Below are 20,791 nucleotides of genomic sequence, written 5' to 3' on the forward strand. Positions count from 1 at the left end.
AGTACTGTATGCTGCTAGTTTCCAGTGTGTTTTTAATGCAATCCTATACATTTCTACTCAGACGTAAGCCCCACTGAGTTTAATGGGACTTACTCCCATTGAAGTATGTATATGGCTGTTGTCATAATTGTGCTTATTTCCCATTCTGTTGATAATTATGCAGAACTGAAAGTCAGGAAACTGTATGTGTATGTATGTGTGTGTATATATATATATATATATATATATATATATATATATATATATGATTCAAGCTCTTTATAAAAAGTAGAAGTTGTTAAATGGTTTGTATATATTTAATTATACTCGTTTAATTCGTTGTATGGATGCTGGCCTATATGAAATATTAAGTATAATTGTTGATTTGTTTGTACACTGGGGTTGCTAAATATGATTATAATGTAGAGTACAGAATTGTGCACTAGTTTGAAAATAGTTATTCACTGTGCAATCCTATTATGCCCATTTAACTCAGTGGGACTTCTGAGTAGACATGCATAGGATTGTGTTGTGATTAAAATTGTCTACAGTATTTACTTAATAATTCACAATTCAGTCTCTTTTACTGTCTTGGAATGGACTTTCGAGTATGAAAATTGTTAGGAGCACAGCTTAATAGTGTGAAACTAGCCATGTTAATGTGAAAGTTCTGTAGAAATATGTAACTCGAAGCATACATTGAAGTAAAAAAAGAACGTTCTTAGCTCAAGATCCCTGAACAAATATAGAAACAATGTAAAATTTATTGGGAACTCCAAATTCAGAAATAAAAGGGAAATTTATTTTCACTTTAAAGCACCATGACCAAGGAGGAATCTTACAGGGAAGAATTTAGTTATGACAGAATGCCAACCTTGGAGCGTGGAAAACAAGAGAATGGAAATTATGTTCCAGATATTAAATCAAGTGACCTTCAACTATCAAAGAGGTTTCATCCGTGTTTTAGTTATAAAACATGGATATATTCTTTGCTGATGGGGGTAAGTATGAAATGTTATCCTGGCCTGGTCAGGGCAGGGCTGAATAGGTAAGGTTGTACTGAGCAAGTATAGTAGGTTAATTTTTATTACATTATTACCATGTCATTAAATCTGTTTGAAATTGGAAAGTTTTGATTTTCTAAAAGTAGCATTTACTGGAATTAAGTCCTACCAGTGCCAGCCCAATAGTATGGCAAAATGATGCAATTGTCACAGAGGGGTGGTCAAAGGTAAAGGACCCCTGGATGGTTATGTCCACTCAAAGGCAACTATGGGGTGCAGCACTTATCTCACTTTTCAGGCCGAGGGAGCCAGCGTTTGTCCACAGACAGCTTTCCGGGTCATGTGGCCAGCATGACTAAACAGCTTCTGGTGCAGTGGAACACCATGACGGAAACCAGAGCACACGGAAACACCGTTTACCTTCCCGCCTATTTATCTACTGGCACTGGTGTGCTTTCGAACTGCTAGGTTGGCAGGAGCTGGGACAGAGCAACGGGAGCTCACCCGTTGCACATATTCGAACCACTGACCTTCTGATCGGCAAGCCCAAGAGGCTCAGTGGTTTAGACCACAGTGCCACTTTCGTCCGGTGCCATACCAGCCCAATATGGCAAAATGACACAATTGTCACAGAGGGCTGGTGCGGGGCATGACAAACTGGTACTCTCTAGGCTATGTTCTCACCTCATTAACCTCTTGCCTTTCCAGCCAGGAGGTGAGAGCAGGCTCTCTGCTGCCCTTTCCACTACTCCTCCCTGCCTCCTCTCCTCTTGCTCTGAGAAAAGGATAAAGGGGTCCTTTTGCAGAATGAGGCCCTCTCGGCAGGATGACCAGGAGAGTGCCATTTAGGTCCCTTCCAACCTACCGCAAAAAGAGTTTTTAAGCATTCTGCCTTGCTTGGCTTTAACTTCTGGAATTTCAACCAGTTGGTCTTCAACCACATATGGTTGAAATTGCATGAGTTAAATGTGCATAAGATGTGATTGTATTGTATTTTAAATTGCGTGGCTATATCCCTCCCTCCCAGGTGAATAATGACACAGGACACATTGTATCAAATTAAATGGGCGTAAAGGCCACAACTTTATTGCTTATGGATGTTGAGCGGTATTGGCTTAAGCATTGGATCCTAACCACTATATCTGACCTCAACCTGGGTGTTGGAGGTCCGTGAAGGGTTAACCAGCAAGGGCAGCACCCCTGATGCTTATCAAGGGGAACTGCCTCTGTGATCACCGTTGGGGCGTGGCTTAGGCCCTAACCTCCCTAGGCTTCAGACGGAACCACGCCCCCGGAAACCTTTAACGGAATACCCTTCCAATGAGGGGCAGGTGATGGCGCTACCTCCCCTTTTTACCTCTGTTGATGTTATCCAATGCCTAACCGCCAAAACCAAAGTTGTGACGAATTGCTATGAGGTAGGTAAAAAAAACCTGATTTGGCTAGTCCAAATGGGAAAAAGTCCTACCAGGCCCCCCAGCCAACTGGGGCAACCAACCGGAGTCCATAGCAAGGTCAATAGCTAACCTAAAGGGTGGGTGGGCGGGAGAATCGATGCAGCTGGGGGCAGCGAAAAGAGGGGGGGAAGGATTCCCGCCGTCTCTAGTTAAAGGGCTGTTGGCCCCTCCCCTCAGCCGACCTGATTGATCAGCCACTGGGGAGAAGTTTCGGGGATCCTCAAATCGTGCAGGGGCTGTGTATCAGCCCCTGCACTCGTGCTCGGGTCGTGATATCCGCAACGCCACCTCCTGCCTATAGGCGGAAGTGGCTTTGTGCACGTAGAATAAATTCAAGGTTTTCAAAACCTTTCCAACCAATATGGACCATGCATGTATAAACCACACGAATGACTATAATGTACAATGGTTACCACTGAAATAACATTCCTAAGTTTGACTTTTTGTTTTTTGTTTTTGTAGGCTTGTTTGTTTGTTTTCTGAGTGTGTTACCATAATAATTTTATTATAGTTCGTAGTTTTATAACTGGCATTGCTAAGAAGTCGTAAGTCTATGTAGGTTGCAATCCTATATACACTCACCTAGAAGTAAATTCCACCCAGTTTTTGGCACTTGGTGTGTTTTGAAGCATGTGATGAATTTGTAGGATGTATGAAGTGTTAGGGGAGGAGTGGTACCTCTGGTGGGTCACACATCATGCTCCTGAGGTAGCATAGGTGCCATCTCGTGCTGAAGATTGTGGATGCCTGCAACAAAGGGCTTCAACTTTGTCCATTGACTGGGAGGGCAGCCCCCACAAATACTTTATTTTTCACTCCATAAGATGCACTTTTTTCCTCCTAAAAAGTAAGGGGAAATGTCTGTGCGTCTTATGGAGCAAATGCATGGTCCCTGGAGCTGAATTGCCCAGGAACCAAAAGAAGATCGAGCTTTTTCTTTTACAAAGAGAGAAGGGGGTGTTGAAAGGCTGCCGCTTTACAGCTGATCAGCAAGAGATGGGGAGAGAGATAAGGTCCCTGGCTCCCTTTTCTGCAGAGGAAGGCTGTTGGTTTCCCCAGCGACATGTGACTGGCTGATTAGATTATCTGTCTGGAAACTGTAGAAAGGGCTTTGAGCTGAACCTTTTGCAAATGGGGCTTTTTTGCTTTGCAAAAGCAGCAGCATAACAACTTTGAGCTGCTCCTTTTGCAAAGGGGTCTTTTTTGCTTTGCAAAAGCAGCAGCACAACAACTTTGAGCTGCTCCTTTTGCAAATGGGGCTTTTCTTCTTCCAAAAGAAGATGCACAACTTTGAACTGATCCTCAAAGGGGGGGGGCTTTCCCCCTCAAAAAACTAGGTGCATCTTATGGTCAGGTGCGTCTTATGGCGCAAAAATACAGTATATTATTCTGGGTGCCAAAGTTGGCTCCAGTGTGAGGTCATTTGCCCAGCTTTGGTCCCCAACCTGCACTCCACTCTCACCCATGGCTCCTAGAAGCTGTCAGCATGTGACAGCAGCCACACCCCAGGAAACAGCTTTGACTGGCCGGCTAAACCAGGTGAAGGTAGCCGATGAGTATCAAAGCCTTGGTGAGTTAGGGACTTCCCCTGCATGCAAAGACAGGCTCTAGCAGATTAAGCGAATGAGACCAGTAGTGGGTCCAGTGGTTTCTGCATGTACTGTTGAAGGAAGTAGCCCTTCCCATCTGGGAAGTCAACCTGGGAGAAGGAAAACTCTGATCCTAAACCTCTGCTGTTTTGCGGGATATCATTAGGAGAAGAAAAGTCCAAGGAACAAACCCTATACAAAGCTGGTGGCAAACATGTCAACGAGGTCGAGAGGGAGGGCGGGTTTTGTTGTTTGGGCAACCCAGGACCTCCATACACACTGCCCAGGCTTGCACCCCAGGGAGGTCACTCGGGTACTGCTAACACAGTGCTTTGACTTCACCCCCAGAAGCACACTCCATTTTCTCTTGAGACAGACGGATGCCAACAACAACATGAGAATAAAAGTGAAAAATATAGTTCTGGCTACTTCTTGGGAATACTTTGGAGCATAACTGTGGCCATAATAATTTAAATAATATAATATGCTTGCTTATTAACAGGAAATGTTAGACACTGAAGCTGCTAGCACACTATAGTTGCAAAATAAATGTTCAGTAGTAGTAGTAGTGACAGAAGCTCCTGAGGTTTTCCCTTGAGTACTGTACTTTGTTTAACAAGAACTACTAAAAAAATACTTGGCATGCTCCACTGCATAGCCACAAGATGCAGACAAGCTGTCTTTGCTGAGAAGTTTCGTTGTTTTGTTAAGCATGCCTGCCAAGAAAGGAGCTTATTTTCTTTAGTTAACTTTAATTTACTGCTTTAGTAAGATTTTCTTTTTCCTAAATTGTTGCTGCGAGTGAACAGAGCTAACTGCTATCTTTTGCTGAATTCTTGCTGTCAATAGAGGAAGCATCATAAAGAGTGCCGCTTATTTTTATGAACATACTGAGCAATTTCAGTCTATTCAAAGACAATGATTCCAGCTAAAATATATAGACCCCACAACACTGAGATTCCCAAAGATTGCTCGTGCTTGGGAGTAAAATATACACTAAGGAAGAGAGATGACAAGCATTAGAAAAGGCTGAAAGAAAGAATCACACAGAGACTAAGTGTGCTTGCAGGTGACCTGTTTAGCCGGTATTTATCCTGAGTTGTTTGTAGGGAAATTAGACAATGTTGGCTGTTTAATGAACATTCACTCTAATTTGTTTGCAGGGAGGCTAGACAATGTGGTGTCAAAATTTTATCGCACACTTTCCATTGCATTTTCCTTATCACATCACAAAAGTATGATCTTTTGGGGAAAACAGGTCTGTTGTGCAAGACCTCCCAGTCATCTATAATTATGCAAGCAGAATTTACCTGTATGTGATTGAATCCCACCCCAAAATAGCAACAGTCTTGTAATATCCAAATAAACGGTTTGGATAATGCTTATTACTCTTACCTCTACATTCAGTGAGATTAGGAGTGAGCAGAGGACTTGCATACCCCTTCCCATTGTGTGAAGAAGGTAACAGCTGAATTTCTGTGGCATTTCCCAACATTGCAGACTCAGGGAAAATCCCGCTTTCAAATAAATGTGGGCTCTCCCAGTGCAACATTACTCTCTTTATATATGAAACAAAATAAAAAAAAATAGTTCCAGTAGCACCTTAGAGACCAACTAAGTTTGTTATTGGTAAGTTCATAGCAATAACAAACTTAGTTGGTCTCTACGGTGCAACTGGAAGGAATTTTTTAATTTTGTTTCAACTATGGCAGACCAACATGGCTACCTACCTGTAACTATCTCTTTATATAGTGAGGGATAACTGACGAATGAGGTATACCCAATATTTACTTTCATTCTCACCATACATAGAGGTGAGTAGAAATATATTGTACAAAGATGCAAAAGGGAAGCCAATGGGAAAGAACATTGTGGAGGCAATATTTCCACTAAAACTCTTTAAGTATGAAGAGTCTTACTTAAATCCTCTCTGAATACTGTATAAAGTAACGTGTGAAATAAACATTTTATTCAAGGATTCCCGACTTTATTGTAGGGTAGAACTATGTTATGTACTGAGTTGAATAGGATCCAAAATGCAGCAGTCTGATTGGTCCTAGAACAATAGGATTCAGAATGCAGCAGCCTGATTGGTCCTAGAACAATAGGATCCAGAATGCAGCAGTCTGATTGGTCCGCAGGAGCCACCCAATCCAGTTCCAGGTGGAAGTGAATCCGCAACCCGATTGGCATACAGAAGTAGGCTATCCCGGAATTAGCCAATCACGTGGGGCCCATTGTGTAAATAATGTATATAAAGCAGACTTTTTGGGGAAACTTCCATTCCTCGCTACTATGAGCTAAATAAAGAGCATGAAATCCACACTTGACTCCAAGAATATTTCAAACTGTATGAAACAGTAAGCATGCAACTTACACACATTTAACTTGTATGCATTCAGCTTTACATGCTTGGCTTTATTTTTAATTAAAAAGGGGGCAGACATACAGGGGGGGAAACTCCAGCAATCTCACCTGCCATTGCTAGGGTTGCCATACAGACATAGCCAGAATACTGCAGTCGGAAGCAGTGTCCGGGTGGAAATCGCAAAAATGTCTGGGGAAATCCGAATGTATGGCAACCCATGTCGGCAGAGTCGTTTTTGGTGATTTCCCTTAAAAACAGCTAAAAAGACTTCCTTTTTCCTTTACTTTTGTGATTTAGCCATAAGAGCTCAACAACTTTGTGCCCGGATTTTCACTTTTTGAAATATGGCAACCCTAGCCATTGCACACAATGTGTTTTGACTATACACAATTTTGGCTTTAGGCGCAATGCCTGGAATGTAAGTTGTGGTCTATAAGGCCTTGGCTCAGTATACCTGAAGGAGCATCTCCACCCCCATCGTTCAGCCCGGACACTGAGGTCCAGCTTTGAGGGCTTTCTGGAGGTTCCCTCACTGCGAGAAGTAAGGTTACAGGGAATCAGTCAGAGGGCCTTCTCGGTAGTGGCACCCGCCCTGTAGAACACCCTCCCATCAGATGTCAACAAAATAAACAACTACTGACTTTTAGAAGACATCTGAAGGCAGCCCTGTTTAGGGAAGTTTTTAATGTTGGATGTTTTATTGTGTTTTTAATATTCTGTTGGGAGCCGCCCAGAGTGGGGTATAAATAATAAACAATAAATTTATTATTATTATTATTATTATTATTATTATTATTATTATTATTATTATTTACTGTACATGTAGTTTTGGGTTGTTAATTTAGAGCAAAGAAGCGGTCATGGGGTGGGGGAGATGAAAGGGCTCAACTCTCTGCTTCTTTACATCAAGTTTCTCATTCCCCTGCCTCACATGGAGATCTAAACTGATATTTGGCATCCTATTAAAATCCTAAGATGTAGCATGTAAAAGCAAATGGGTATGAAGCGTGTACAATTTAGAGAGCAGGAGTAGCAAATCAGGCATGGTTAACCACCCCCCTCACTTCCTGAAGTTGCTTTCCCGCAGTTATTTTACATGCAAAGTGTCTGTGCACAATCACGCAGAGCAAGAGAAAGTGCTTGTTTGTGTGTGTGAATCTTCCCACAAATCCAATGTATTTATTGATATCTATTTTTATTTAGTTAAATACGAACACCTCCCATGTTGTTACTCTTTTATATTGTTGCCAAGTCATTGCACAATAGTTCTAGAACTTAAGCAGCAAGACAACATGTTCTTTTGACTTATAAAGATCTTTTGATGTTTGGTTTCAGTATCAACACAGAGAAACAATTGTTAATGGTTCTAGCATTTTCATTTTTTAAAAGAACTGCCAATTCTCATGAAGTTGCTTAGCTATATAATTTATACTAATAAAGTAATGTCAATTTCTTCATTTCAGACTTGCATCCTTGTTACCTCTGGATTTTCACTTTATTTGGGGAATGTTTTTCCATCTGAAATGGATTACTTGCGCTGTGCAGCAGGTTCAGTAAGCATTCTTTTTAATTTCTGTGGCTGTCTAGAAATATAAATTAGAAATATAATTCAATTATCTTATTTTCATTATGCTTCAAAAGTCTTATCTCAGATATACCACTTGATCCAGAATTAAACTGCTAACACCTGCTCTCTTTAGATAATTCCTCACTCTTGATTTCAGAGAAATTGTTTGCTTTAAAATAATTGGCAGCAGCTTGCCAATTAAACACTTGGTTTATAATAGCAGATGCAATGTTTAGTTATTGTGTGTTATTTATATTCAAATAAACAATGTAATGAAACATCACATGAGCAAATTTTAGGGGCACAGAGAATCCTATAAATGTCCTTCTCTCTCAGGGTATATTATTAAGAATGAAGCTGGGGTTGTGTAAGTATCTTTTATCTCTGGTGTTTTGTTCTTAGTGTGTTCTCGTGCGCACACACACAAAAGGCCCTGATTAGTTAAAATAGTTATGACACCAATGGGACTTGAGTGAGTTATGTCCAACTGATTCTGTTAGCTACAGCGGAAGTTTAAAAACCCAGTCCTATGCATTCTATCCTTTCTGACTGCAATGTGGAAGACATTGAGTTTATCAGTTCATGTATATGAAGATTGCCAATGAGCAATTGACGTTTAATCTTGTGGACCGCCCTGAGATCTTCAGATGAAGAGCACTATATAAGTATTATGAATAGTAATAATAGTAATTTCTTCTTGGAAGTAAATATCATGGCATATTAATTAATGCATCAGAGTGTGGCCTTAAGTCACGGATAGTTCAAGTGGATAGGAGCCAAATTCTGTGACAATTCAGTGTCAATGGGACTCTGTGCTTTTAGATGATGAGAAAGTGGGGCTCAGCTGTCACACTGGAACCATCCAAGACATGCTCTCAAGTGTAGGCTCTAAATTGAAGTCAGGGAGTGTAAATGAAGATGGGTATCTGCCATTGTTGACTAGGTCAAGTAACAATAGTAACTGGGACAGATTTAGAGGTTCTGAAGTGGCTGCAAGAAGCCCACCCAGTTGATCCAGAAACAGAATTAGAAGGGTGGCATGCACCATGGGCCTTTACTGCTGGTCTTTGCTGCTCTAGCTGGCTTGGGCATGGAATCAGGAAATAACGGCTTTCTCCTCTTTTTAAAGAGGAAGGACAAGAACACTGCTTCACCCTGTTCTGGTTATGCTAATCTTGGGGCAGGAAACTCTTTCCCCAGTCATATTGGTGGTGCAAGAGATCCTGCTCTAGTTAGTCGAGTAGTACAACTTCAGGGCAAGAGGAAATGAACTCTGAGGAGGGAATAAAGCCTGCTACTGTATCCCAAAGCAATCAAACCAGATTTACCCGATACCTATCTGCCGATATCTCTGAAGCTTAATGGAAAACAGGGTGCCAATCGGGTGCTGACCAAGGGGCAACAGTTCTGATCCAGCTGCCTCAAACAGTCAGCTGTATCTTATCTCTCTGCTATTCACAGAAAGTCATTGACCATGTTGGATGGGAGTTGGAGTTCAACAACATCCAAAGAGCCACTTGTTCCTCATACCCACCTTGGTATCAAGCCTTCCAAGTTCTGTTCAACATTTGCTCACTATACAGTCTGAAAGAATTAGGCATTCTTAAACACATTTATTTCAGTGAACTGAGTTTAAATGTGTCCATCCCTGTATTGGATTGTGGCCATTGTGGATTTTGTTAAAACAACATTCTTATTTTCTATTATGATTATCTTTCATATCTGTAGCATTTTTCAGGGTGCATTCATTGTACCATGCATCATGTGTGTCACAGGGCTTTTGGATGTGTTTACCAAACATTCACCTACCCGTCACTCCATGGCAAATCACTTTTGAAACAGAGCGTTAGGTCTCAAAAAGTGGGGGGGGGGGTTGGGTTATTTGGGGTCTGCTGTTTTGTTTTAAGTCAGTGGTCCCCTCTCAGGTGCTAAAGCCCTTGGGAACATCTTAAGTAGATTGGATTGCGACTCTTATCTTTATCACAGTAAATTTATGTTTAGGGCAGTAGTGGTAGGTAATCTGCAGCCTAATTTCAAAATCCCTCTGCAAGTTCAGACTTGCCAGAAGAGAGTAGGGAGCAAGAGACAGAAAAAGTGGGTTTCGGAAAGAGAAAGAAACAACGAACAAAAATTTAGTCTGAAAGATAATGGATTTGCCTAAATTATCCAACAAACTTTATGGGTGAGATGGGGCTTTTGCTGTGATTTACTATGTTCACATAGGCAAAATATGTCTATTCTATACTCAGTGGGAAATTTTATTATTCATGAAATTCTAGTTTAGTTTGTAAATTGTACTCTTAATTTTCATTAATTTCTCTCCAGTGTATTCCCTCAGCAGCTGTGAGTTTTGCCATAGCCCGAAACAAAGTTAATGTGGTAAGTATTTTATAAGCTTGGAATGACTGTTACCACTTAATTTCTTTAATTAAAGCAAAAATGAAATATTCTTAATGTGTGTGTGTGTGTTGTTTTTTGTTTTTGTTTTTACAGATACCCAATTTTCAGATGCTGTTTGTTTCTACATTTGCTATCACAACAACATGTTTAGTTTGGTTTGGATGCAAACTTGTCTTGAACCCTACAGCAGTAAATGTGAGTTCTTAACAATAAAGATCAATTCTATAATTAGTTTATTTGATATTGAGTTTGCCTATTTTGTTCATTGTATATATAATCTTTCAAAAAGTTAATCAGATGCTACTTAGGCACTATTTCATAATTTGCTGCTTTTTTACAGTAAATCTGAAGAGACTTTATAGGAAAATACTTTTAATGTTTTAATGCTGGCATGTGTTTGGGCATTTCATTTCCGCTTCTTTCCTTGCTATATTATTATTCATTCTTAAGAGTTCAAGCAACAAATGATCAGACATGTCAAACAGATTGGCAGCAAATCTCATTCTCAAAACTCTAGGTATAAAAAATTGAGCGAGCTGATTCAAAAGTTGCATTTGCATTATGCTAGCCATTGAAAAACCATAACTGTGTTGATCCTGTTCCACATGGAAGGTTTGTGTGAAATGGTTCCCTATATCCCATGTTTTGAGGGGCTAAACTAGAATGGTTAGCCAAACTTCATGAGAAGCCACAACAATGGTGCTGCTATGATTCCATTTTTCATTGCAAAGGCCATGCTCTGGATTGGACCGGGTGACATTACACTATAGTAATTACCGGTATGTAGATAAATTTATGTTAATCTAAGAATTTAAAATACCTTTTATGCACAGATAAATTTCAACTTGATTCTCCTCATTCTACTGGAAATTTTCATGGCAACTACTGTAATAATTTCAGCAAGGTTTAACGAGGAGTGCTGCAGGAGGAAGAAAGTAAGTTTTTCCTTAAATATTTCTAAAATAGCCCAAAGGCTCTCTACAATCTCTCCTTCATATTTGCATACTGCCTCAGAAACATAGCCACTGTGATTCTGTCATATAGCTATGATACCTGTGTACTACTGAATATTGGGGTTTTTGGGGTGCATTTCAGCTGAGGAGTAACTCTTTTTTCCTGTATTTTATATGAGCATTACAGATTTCATACAAACATCTTTCGGGCAGTAAGATCAGGAGCTTCCTTTTTCCTTTCCGGATAGCACATGCTACTTTCAAAGATTATCAGTGCAATGCAATCCCACTTTGTACTGGGCTCGGTGGTGGTGGATTGGACAGAGATATTATTCTGTCTAGTCTTGCCAGTCTTCACTGTGAAGTAATGCCAGCATTATTCTGCTGGCATGGAGCTTCCTGTTCGGCTCACCAAATGGGGCATGGAGGGAATGAGCCATCCCAAGCCAGCCTCATTGTTGTCACATGATGGCATTGGGCCTGATTGCTGCACCAACTCCAGGCTGACGCCCCACCTTTTGCCCAGGCAGGTACATGCAGCAAGGATGTGGATGTAACTGTGACTCTGCCATTCAGTTAAGCCCCACCGGGAAGTGGCCAAGGTTTATGCTGCATCCTAAATCAATATCCACATTGTAATATCTACAAGTACAGAAAATCTGTCTTTGCTGTAGCAATTTTCTTGTGAATACACTGGGCCTGTATAGTTACGTATAGTCTAGACAGTCCAACATCTCCATACAATGTATTGTCTATAGCAGTGGTGTCCAAACTTTTTTCAAAGAGGGCCAGATTTGATTAAGTGAAGGGCCGTGAGGGCCGACCAAAGGGCCAACCAAAGTTGTTGACCTTTTTTTTAGGATTGAAGTTGTTGGGCTTTTTTACCCAAAAGTTGTTGAGCTTTATGTAGGATTGAATTGAAGTTGTTGAGCTTTTTGGGGGACTGAAGTTGTTGAAGGTTTTTTTTTTTTTTAGGATTTTACCGCAGGAAATAAACTGCCACAGAGGCTGGATGAAACCAACCGGTGGGCCAGATTAGGCCCCCAAAACGGACTTTGGACATGCCTAGTCTATAGCTTTGCGAGCGTATTCACCCATGTAGATAAATGAAAATTACAGAACACAAGGAAACGAGGAGCTACAAAATCAAATAGCCTTATTTCACCTTAAAAACTAACAAAACTTGTTTGCAGTAGAAGAGTAAGACTAAAATTCTCAAACAATTTATTCTATCTAGCTAACCTTAGGTAGGATCTTTCATGAGTTGAATGATTTTTCCTCCCTTAGCACAATATGTGTACATGAGAAAAGAGAACTGAAAGCTATGTTGGTGTTAGCACAAGGTGTTGCACAATTTCTTGGACAAGGTCTTTCACAACATCTCAAGATGCACACTTGAACTCCTTGTGCCTAGTTTTCTGCTAGCTATTGCTTAACAGTTTACAGAACAGTGCAGCTGCCAGAATTTCTTTCATTGCAGTATCTCTGGAACTAATCCCCTATCTCTGAGCAAGCTGTTTTATGAATGGTATTGGCATTTCAGCTGCAGTGCTTCAGCATGAGTGGGTCATGTTAATGAACAGGCATATTTGGGTACCTATACATACCTGTGTAGATGTATAATTTGTATATCTTGACAGGGAGAGAGGGAGAAATTATGCTGGTGTGTCTTGTATTTTAGTATTTTATGCACACAGGTGGAAGCAGCAGGAGGAAAAGGCCCTTTTCACATAAAACACACACAGCCATGTGAGTCATGGGTTGCATGAGTTTAAACATGAATTCCCTTCTAAGTTTTTAAACATAAAGTTGTAAGTTACCAAGTCGCAAGTTCTTCCAATCTGTGGGTAGCTTCAACACCCAGATGACTAATGCTTGGTTAATGGTTTATTTACTCTGATCATCTTTTCCCTCCTTTTAGACGACAATGTATGATAGTGCGATCACATTGAATAATGTCAGCTTTCCAACACGGATCCTAAAATCCTACTCAGTAAGAGATCTTCGTTTTATCAGTCTCTTAAGAATCTGCTATGAATATTTTATTATATAAAAATCCCAAGCAAATTCTCCTTCTTCTTTAGGTAATTGAAGTGATTATTGGAATTTCTGCTGTGTTTGGTGGAATAATAGCTTTGAATATGGATGTGCTAGTTTCAGGGCCATATCTTTCAGTAACCTTCTTTTGGATTTTAGTGGCTGTAAGTATTACATCATTGGATATAACTTTTTATAAGCTGTTGTTCACTTTGATAAATAACAGGTTTTTAAATTTACCATCAGTGTCTTATACGTATATGTTAGGAACATTCTACTTATTCTTGTAAAACCGTCACACTTTATTATTATTAGCAGCATTTGTATACCTTTAAGTAACAACATTCTGTGCAGATAAGAAAGGTTGGTACCCTTGGTCAGCATTCAGCTAACTTGCTTCGTGTACACAATGATTTCTGCTTGTGCAGTGGACTTTCCCTCTCCTCTCCCTGTGTGCACCCCTCCCCAAATCTGTTCTGGAGGGCTGGGAGAACCCCCAGAACAAATTTAGGGTGTGCAGGCAGGGAGGAGAGGGGGAATGTTTCCATTGCACAAGCAGAAATCCATGTGCTGACAGTATGAATTAGGTGGGAGACCACATTGTGTCTTAGTTTACAGGTCTATTTGGAAAAGAGCCCAGGTCCTTTGTAGTCAGGGGTGTGTGTGTGTGTGTGTATAATGTGAATCAGAAAAAAGAACAAATAACTTAGCAAGAGATTCCAGAGTTTCCAGCATTTACCCAGGCTCTGTTTCCTTAGAATGAAAGGGCATTGGAGACTGGTGAATTTAGAATATATGGTCATATTTATACATATATACAACCTGAGTACAAGATGGAGGGACTCGTGACATTAACAGTCCAACAGATCTTGATTGCCTATTAGGTTTTTACAGTGCTATTTTTCTAGAAAATAGGTGCTGGAACTCACCATGAATGCCTCCCTCTTTCTCATAGAATGGCAGCGGCACTCACCTGAGAGGTGCCAGAACTCACATGAGAGGTTTCGGAACCCATCTAAGAGATGCTGGAACTGAGTTCTGGCGAATTCCCCTGAAAAAAGCACAGGGTTTCTAGAGATTTCCCTCACCCACCCAGCCAACGCCACAGCAAGTCAAGCCTCTGTGCAGCAGCAGAGCAAGCCGATTGGGCGCCTGGGGTGGCGTGCGTGCCCTGCACCCAGGGGTGGGGCCAGCCGCCAGTGGGGCAGAGCCAGCTGGGGCAGGACGCTCCGTGGGGCCTCTGAGGAGTCTGCCTGCCTCCTCCCTCTCAGCTGCCCTACGCGTGGCTCAGGTGCACTGCAGGCCCCGCAGTGAATGCCAGGTGGCATTTTGTCACCCCCCTCAGTTGTGACAACTGGGGCGAACCGCCTCCACCACACCCCCTTCCTCTGCCCCTGCCTCTGTGTATCACATTCCAGGTTCAGACCAAACTAGCACTAAGGCTAGCTCATTGCCTCTTGTTCTCCTTCGCACAAAATGATGGGGCATTCAGCCAGGTGATGGGGAGGCTTATTGCCTCCCAGAAGTTAACTAGCATTAACTTGTTTCTGTAGCAATAGGGTGGGGACGCGGGTGGCGCTGTGGGTTAAACCACAGAGCCTAGGGCTTGCTGATCAGAAGGTCAGCGGTTCGAATCCCCGGGATGGGGTGAGCTCCCGTTGCTCGGTCCCAGCTCCTGCCCACCTAGCAGTTTGAAAGCACATCAAAGTGCAAGTGATAAATAGGTACTGCTCCGGTGGGAAGGTAAACGGCATTTCCGTGCGCTGCTCTGGTTCGTCAGAAGTGGCTTTGTCATGCTGGCCACATGACCCGGAAGCTGTACACTGGCTCCCTCGGCCAGTAACGCGAGATGAGCGCCGCAACCCCAGAGTCGGACGTGACTGGACCTAATGGTCAGGGATCCCTTTACCTTTACCTATAGCAATATGGCCATCTATTTAGACACGTTAAAAATGTATTTACAAGTCTGGGAAGGGCCATTAACTTAAAAGAAACTAGTTTGATCAGTTCAGCAGTTACATCCAGTGTTGACCATGTCTTATATACAAAATTAGTTGGGATCCACAGGCATCATCCAAACTAACCCTTCAGTTCTATATACATACAACTTGTTGGTGCAAAATAAGAGTTTGAGATGGTATATCCCATTAGGGCTATAACCAAATGCCCACTTTTCTAGCCTCATTGAATAAAGCGGGACATACCACTGAATAAATGTGCAGTGGTTTACTCTTTAAATCTATTCGGTAGATAGTGTGTATTCTATAATTTTCCAGTGGGCACTAGGACTCTGCAAAGTGGGGAGCATGTTCCTTTTCTTTCTCAAGGCAGGAAAAAGTTTCTTCACTCCAACAGCATCTCTGATTGACCCCCCCCCTTACTGGAGTGATAGTTCACTCTCTGACCAAGCTTGCTAGCACTCCAGAGGAGGGGGTCAGTCAGAGATTCTGTTGGAGTGAATCCCGCCTCAAGCAACAGCAATATGTTGCCTACTTGGTGGTGTCTTAGTGCCCCCTGAAAAGCACCCCTTTCCTTCTTATAAAACAACAAGAAATCATTCAGGATTCAGAGTGCAGTTGGGGTAATCATTATATTTGCTAATAGGCACTGCTCTGCCAAAATATATCCTGATTGGTCCTGAACATTTTCTCATATTTAGTTTCTTTTTAGTGTTTTCCCAGTGCCATTGCAAGTCATGTTGCCGCTGAATATCCAAGCAAATGCTTGGTAAGTATATTATTAAAACAGTCCAGTGGAGGCACTTCAATTGACTGATGCAATCATAAATGTTATGGTGAAAATAGGTCCAGTGGAACTTTCTGAAAATTGAACAGCAACTAGACTGATTTAATATTTCTGCCATTTCAAATCTCTTCATTTGGGCCAGAGAGTGATGATATTTTTTCACACAGTTTATGAAGGAGGCATAATGGAACCATTATATTCTGGGTGCCCAGTGATGCCTTAGTGATCTCCAACATATTGGCTTTATACAGTAGATGTTTATGTTTCTTCAAAATCTGATTGGATAGGAGATTGATAGTGGGTCAAAATGCTCTGTACTTCTACGTCCAAAAAACATTGCAATCCTTATATATTGCACTTTGATGCTCTCCATTCCATCCAAAATGTTAGTATCTGCTACATTAGCTACTGTGCATAGAGCATAGTGAGAATTCTTTACTGGCTCACATACAGTATCAAACTATATGATCTTATCTTTCACCTGCTCTGTTTTTTTGGCTTTTTCTTACATAGTCATATCTCTCCCTATGCTGTGATGCATTTCAAAGCTGGAGAGTCTGTAAGCATTTAATAGTGTAATGCTATGTATGTCTATTCAAAAGTAAGCTCCATTGGTTTCAATGGTACTTCCTAGTAGGTGTGCTTAGGAATGCAGCCTAAGTACATCTGCAGTCACTTTTGGTCTCAGCTGCTTGCGTAATGTTTTATTCTCCTCCCCCCCCCCATCTCTGTTTTGTTGTCTTTCTCCCTTATTCTCCACTATCCAAAGCACCACACAAATGGAGCATAGCATGCAGTTCTTTAGAGGGGACTGGGCCTTTGTCTAGATGCTACAAATACCTTGGGTGCTCTGAATACACACTTATTAATATGAGCTCTAAAATATTCATTAGTGTAAATACTTCATACTCCTCATTCACTTTTCCAGGGACTAAGCTTACATTTTGAATTTCTTTTTATGAATAAATTGCAGCAAACTTCATTTATGCAAGCTTGCTCAGAGACACAAGAATACATGCAACCATGAATCTTTTTTCAATTAATAACGAGTATCTATCTAATCATAATGCTATGTTTAATTTTAGGTAGAAGTCCTGATTGCCATAAGCAGTGTTACATCTCCATTATTATTCACAGCTTCAGGATACTTGTCCTTCAGTATCATGCGAATTGTTGACATCTTTAAAAACTATCCACCAACAGTTAAAGTATGTATTGCTTTTGAATTACCAAGCAAACAATCAATTTATCTTGTCAGTGTATTGTGACCAAGGCCACAGTGTTCCGTACAAACTACTTCTTTCTATTCTAAATAGTCCTCACTTTTATAAATGCTGTGATTCAGGTTTTTTTTTTAATGTGTGACTTTGGAACACGTAGGGAGAGAAGTAGGAGTATTGTGTTGTGTGCAAGCAGCATTGCTTTGGAGGCTGAGAAATTGTGAGCCAGGATCAGGAGCCAAAGGGGAACAAGATCAGACAGGGAATGTAGCACATTTAAATTACCTATACATTATTTGGCTGCATTCTTACAGTTTACCATAGCATGCTGGCTAAGTAAAAGCTAGTGAATGTTTGTAGCATTTCCCCCCTGTGATATCACTTGTGCAATTTCTAGTTCTTGGGATGTTTTAGAGATGCTTATCAGTTGATTGAAATCTGTTTATCTGTTGCTTGCAATTTTGCATATTGCCAAGAACGTCAGTTTCAGGAAATAATTTCAGTCACACTGTGAAGCTTGACAGGTTTGTTCTTGCCAGGTATGATTACTTAATGTGCTTTGGTAATGGAATGTGCTGGGACTCCCAACCACAGATGTCCAAAATGAAGGCCTTAGCCACTTTAAAATATGAGATATGGAAGCATAGGGTACGTGACCTTTTCCCAATGTATTATGCTACTGCTACTGTTTGAGTTTGTACACTGTCCTTATTCTTGTGCATATTGTAATGCATAAATTATTATTTTTTGTGCACTGTAAGAGGTGGGGAAGTATAAACTACAATTTTAGTTCCTATAATATCATGAGATTATTTGCCAGTTTATACCCAGTGTTAGCAATTATTTAGAGTAAGTCTATGTAGTATATACTGTAAGGAGTACAGCAGATCTGCCATAATGTTTTGTGGTTTTCCCATAATTTCCCTAATGAGACTATAAGACATATACAAAATGTGGCCCATAGCTGCTGCTTGCTGGGAGGGAGAATTGCAAGGCGATAGGGAGGTTAGCACTGTGCAGAAGCACTGGATTGGCTCTATCATACCATGTCAACCCCCCTGCCTTCCCTCCTGGTCAGTGGGCAATGAATTTTGCCGAAAGGCTAGGTATGCAATGGCACCCTCATTACCAATTGCTTGAGTCCTGAGTGGGAACAAATGCTGATCACAGCCCTTCATGGGAGTTGGCAATGGCTGGGCACAGAGAGAAGGAGGAATAAGTAAAAATCTGTTTTCTTACAAGTCAAACTATAGAAAAACTTTGTAAATCTGTTTACTTTTGCATTCACACAATAAGCAAATATACACACTTGAATATAGTATGCCTGGGCATTCACACTTCATATTGGAAAACTCATGCTAATAAATGGTGACAAAATATGCCACTGGCTCCCAAACCAGGACAGAATGGCCTTTAAGGATATAGAAGTTTTATATTGGAAGTAAGGGGAAACTAGTGTATTGCAGGTGCTTCCAGTAAATGTGACATTTGGAGGCAGAAAAGTGTGTAACAGTTAGCACCCCTAAAGGCTAAAGCCGTTTCTATGCATTATTTTTTTTTAGCAGTCTTATGACGTGCTCCTCCTGCTTCTAATGCTGATGCTGTTAATTCAAGCTTTCCTGACTACTGGCACTGTCATATTGTGTGTAAGCTTCAAGGCAAAAATGAAGATGCGGGACTCAGTGTGGGCTGTGCCACAGATGAACAAACAAGAGTACAAAACAACAGAGGTGAGGGATAATTTCACTTTAAAATTGCTGCAATTACGGAATGTTGCTGATCATCTAGGGTTTGTTGCCATCACCCATCACAGTTATTCTTTAAAATACAGATTTATTTGTAAGTGAATGTTATATTGACATGGCTAAGTGTGAACGAGCAAACATGTGGGTTCCTAAATTGCAGATTTTGGCTACAGTGCTCCTACCATTGCTGTGCTGTCTGGAACTAAGCCATGGTTTTCGCTTAGTGTTACTTCCAGACCCAGGCTCATAGTTCTAGGCAAACCACAAGCTGTAACGAAGTTTGTTCTTGGTTTACCACTTATGCTTAATCTAGGGTGAGGACCTGATTCAAATTGGGACTGCAGTAAAGTGAGAGGGGGGATTGTTTTAAGTTTTTCCTCCAATGCCATTTTATCAATGAAAATTTCCCCCCGAAATGGCTAAGTGCCCCCAAAGATAAACTGGTACATGCCTCCAAAGCTGCCTGGGCAAACAGCAGTTGGGGAAGGGGCATTTTTGGTCAAGAAAATGGCATGAAGGGGTTAGATCCCTCTCCCCTGCACTGCAGTCTCAACCTGGATTAGGCAGCTTCACTGCTACTACTTTCTTATAAAAATGCAAGACGTGGAAATGTGATCACACATCTAATGTATCATCTTTTTTTACCCTTAGTCTGGATTCTTCCATTCTAATTTGTCAATAACAGTGTTTGATATTTATTTTTGTAGGTTTCCAATAACAGCATGAAGGATTTTGACAAAGAGAAGGCTTGGAAAGCTGTTGTGGTGCAAATGGCCCAGTAATCTGGAATTAGGAAACTGAAGCAGGAATAAGGGCATGCTAGCCTTTGCATTTGCAAGTGTTATGGTCACAGTCACAAACACCATGACAGCCCTATTGGCCACTTCCCTGTGGTTTCCAAATAGTAGAATCTAGTCAGAATGTTAGCACCATGCAGTCTTCCTTTAAAACCTCTCTCATGTCTTTCTAATAACTTAGAAATTAGTATAGCTTCAAGTTTGCAACACAACTTGTTTCAACAGAGTGTGTCTTTCATTTTATAGTACTAGCATCTTAATTGTGATGATTTATTTGCAAACTGACTCTACAACAAGAAACTGCCAATTAGAAATTAAGTCCATCCGAACAGCTAAACATAAGTAGCTGTGTGGTAGGTCTTGCTTATTGCAAGAGAACTAATATAACCACTGGTATTCAGTTGATGTTAACAGGCACATTTATAAAGTTACAAATGCGTGTCATCATTGATGCTTTTGCCTATAAACTACACTTTTGTAGGAGTTAAGTCCTTGAGAATCGCGTATTACTTTTGTATAAAATAAACATCTTTATCACAAGTCGGTTCTAGGTGTACATTGTTGTTGATTGATGCAAAATGGGAGAAATACCCTTTATAATGAGTGTGGTGTATTGTCACGCATACAGAGGCACATTATTCACATGGTGACCAGGCCACTTGCTGGGAGATGAGCAGTTTTGCCCCTCTGCATCATTGTCCCTGTAAAAGTGAATGTCAACCATCATCAATGGGGTGTGTGGAGTAAGAAAGTATACTCAGAGACACTACTCAAGTGGGCTACACCTTTTCCCCAACCCTGGTGCCTAGTGTGGGGGGACGTTTTTTCCTGCTCAAATTACAGCTGGTTTACTTTGTACTACAGTTTTCAATGGGAGCCTGAGAACTAAGTCTGCTACTATTTGCATAGCCCTTTCTCTTATCTGCTCCT

General features: G+C 41.0%; 1 protein-coding gene across 1 annotated transcript; it reads left to right on the top strand.

The window, feature by feature from the left end:
- Positions 1-780: 780 nt before the first annotated feature.
- Positions 781-20,406, top strand: MLC1 (modulator of VRAC current 1). The gene is made up of 11 exons (XM_033162997.1): positions 781-980; positions 7,861-7,950; positions 10,290-10,343; positions 10,458-10,559; positions 11,198-11,299; positions 13,239-13,310; positions 13,402-13,518; positions 16,025-16,081; positions 17,185-17,307; positions 18,882-19,049; positions 19,772-20,406. Exons 1-11 carry the CDS (start codon positions 801-803, stop codon positions 19,844-19,846), a joined length of 1,140 nt encoding a protein of 379 aa, XP_033018888.1. The 5' UTR covers positions 781-800; the 3' UTR covers positions 19,847-20,406.
- The last annotated feature ends 385 nt before the right edge of the window (positions 20,407-20,791 follow it).

This window comes from Lacerta agilis, chromosome 10, assembly GCF_009819535.1.
Source record: "Lacerta agilis isolate rLacAgi1 chromosome 10, rLacAgi1.pri, whole genome shotgun sequence".
In the NCBI taxonomy this organism is placed as follows: Eukaryota; Metazoa; Chordata; class Lepidosauria; order Squamata; family Lacertidae; genus Lacerta; species Lacerta agilis.

Bases quoted from the DNA above. Each gene is read 5' to 3' on its own strand.
- MLC1 (XM_033162997.1), top strand. From the start codon at position 801: ATGACCAAGGAGGAATCTTACAGGGAAGAATTTAGTTATGACAGAATG. The intron at 11,300-13,238 runs GTAAGTTTTTCC...CCCTCCTTTTAG, and splicing joins AGTGCTGCAGGAGGAAGAAA to ACGACAATGTATGATAGTGC. The intron at 13,311-13,401 runs GTAAGAGATCTT...CTTCTTCTTTAG, and splicing joins GGATCCTAAAATCCTACTCA to GTAATTGAAGTGATTATTGG.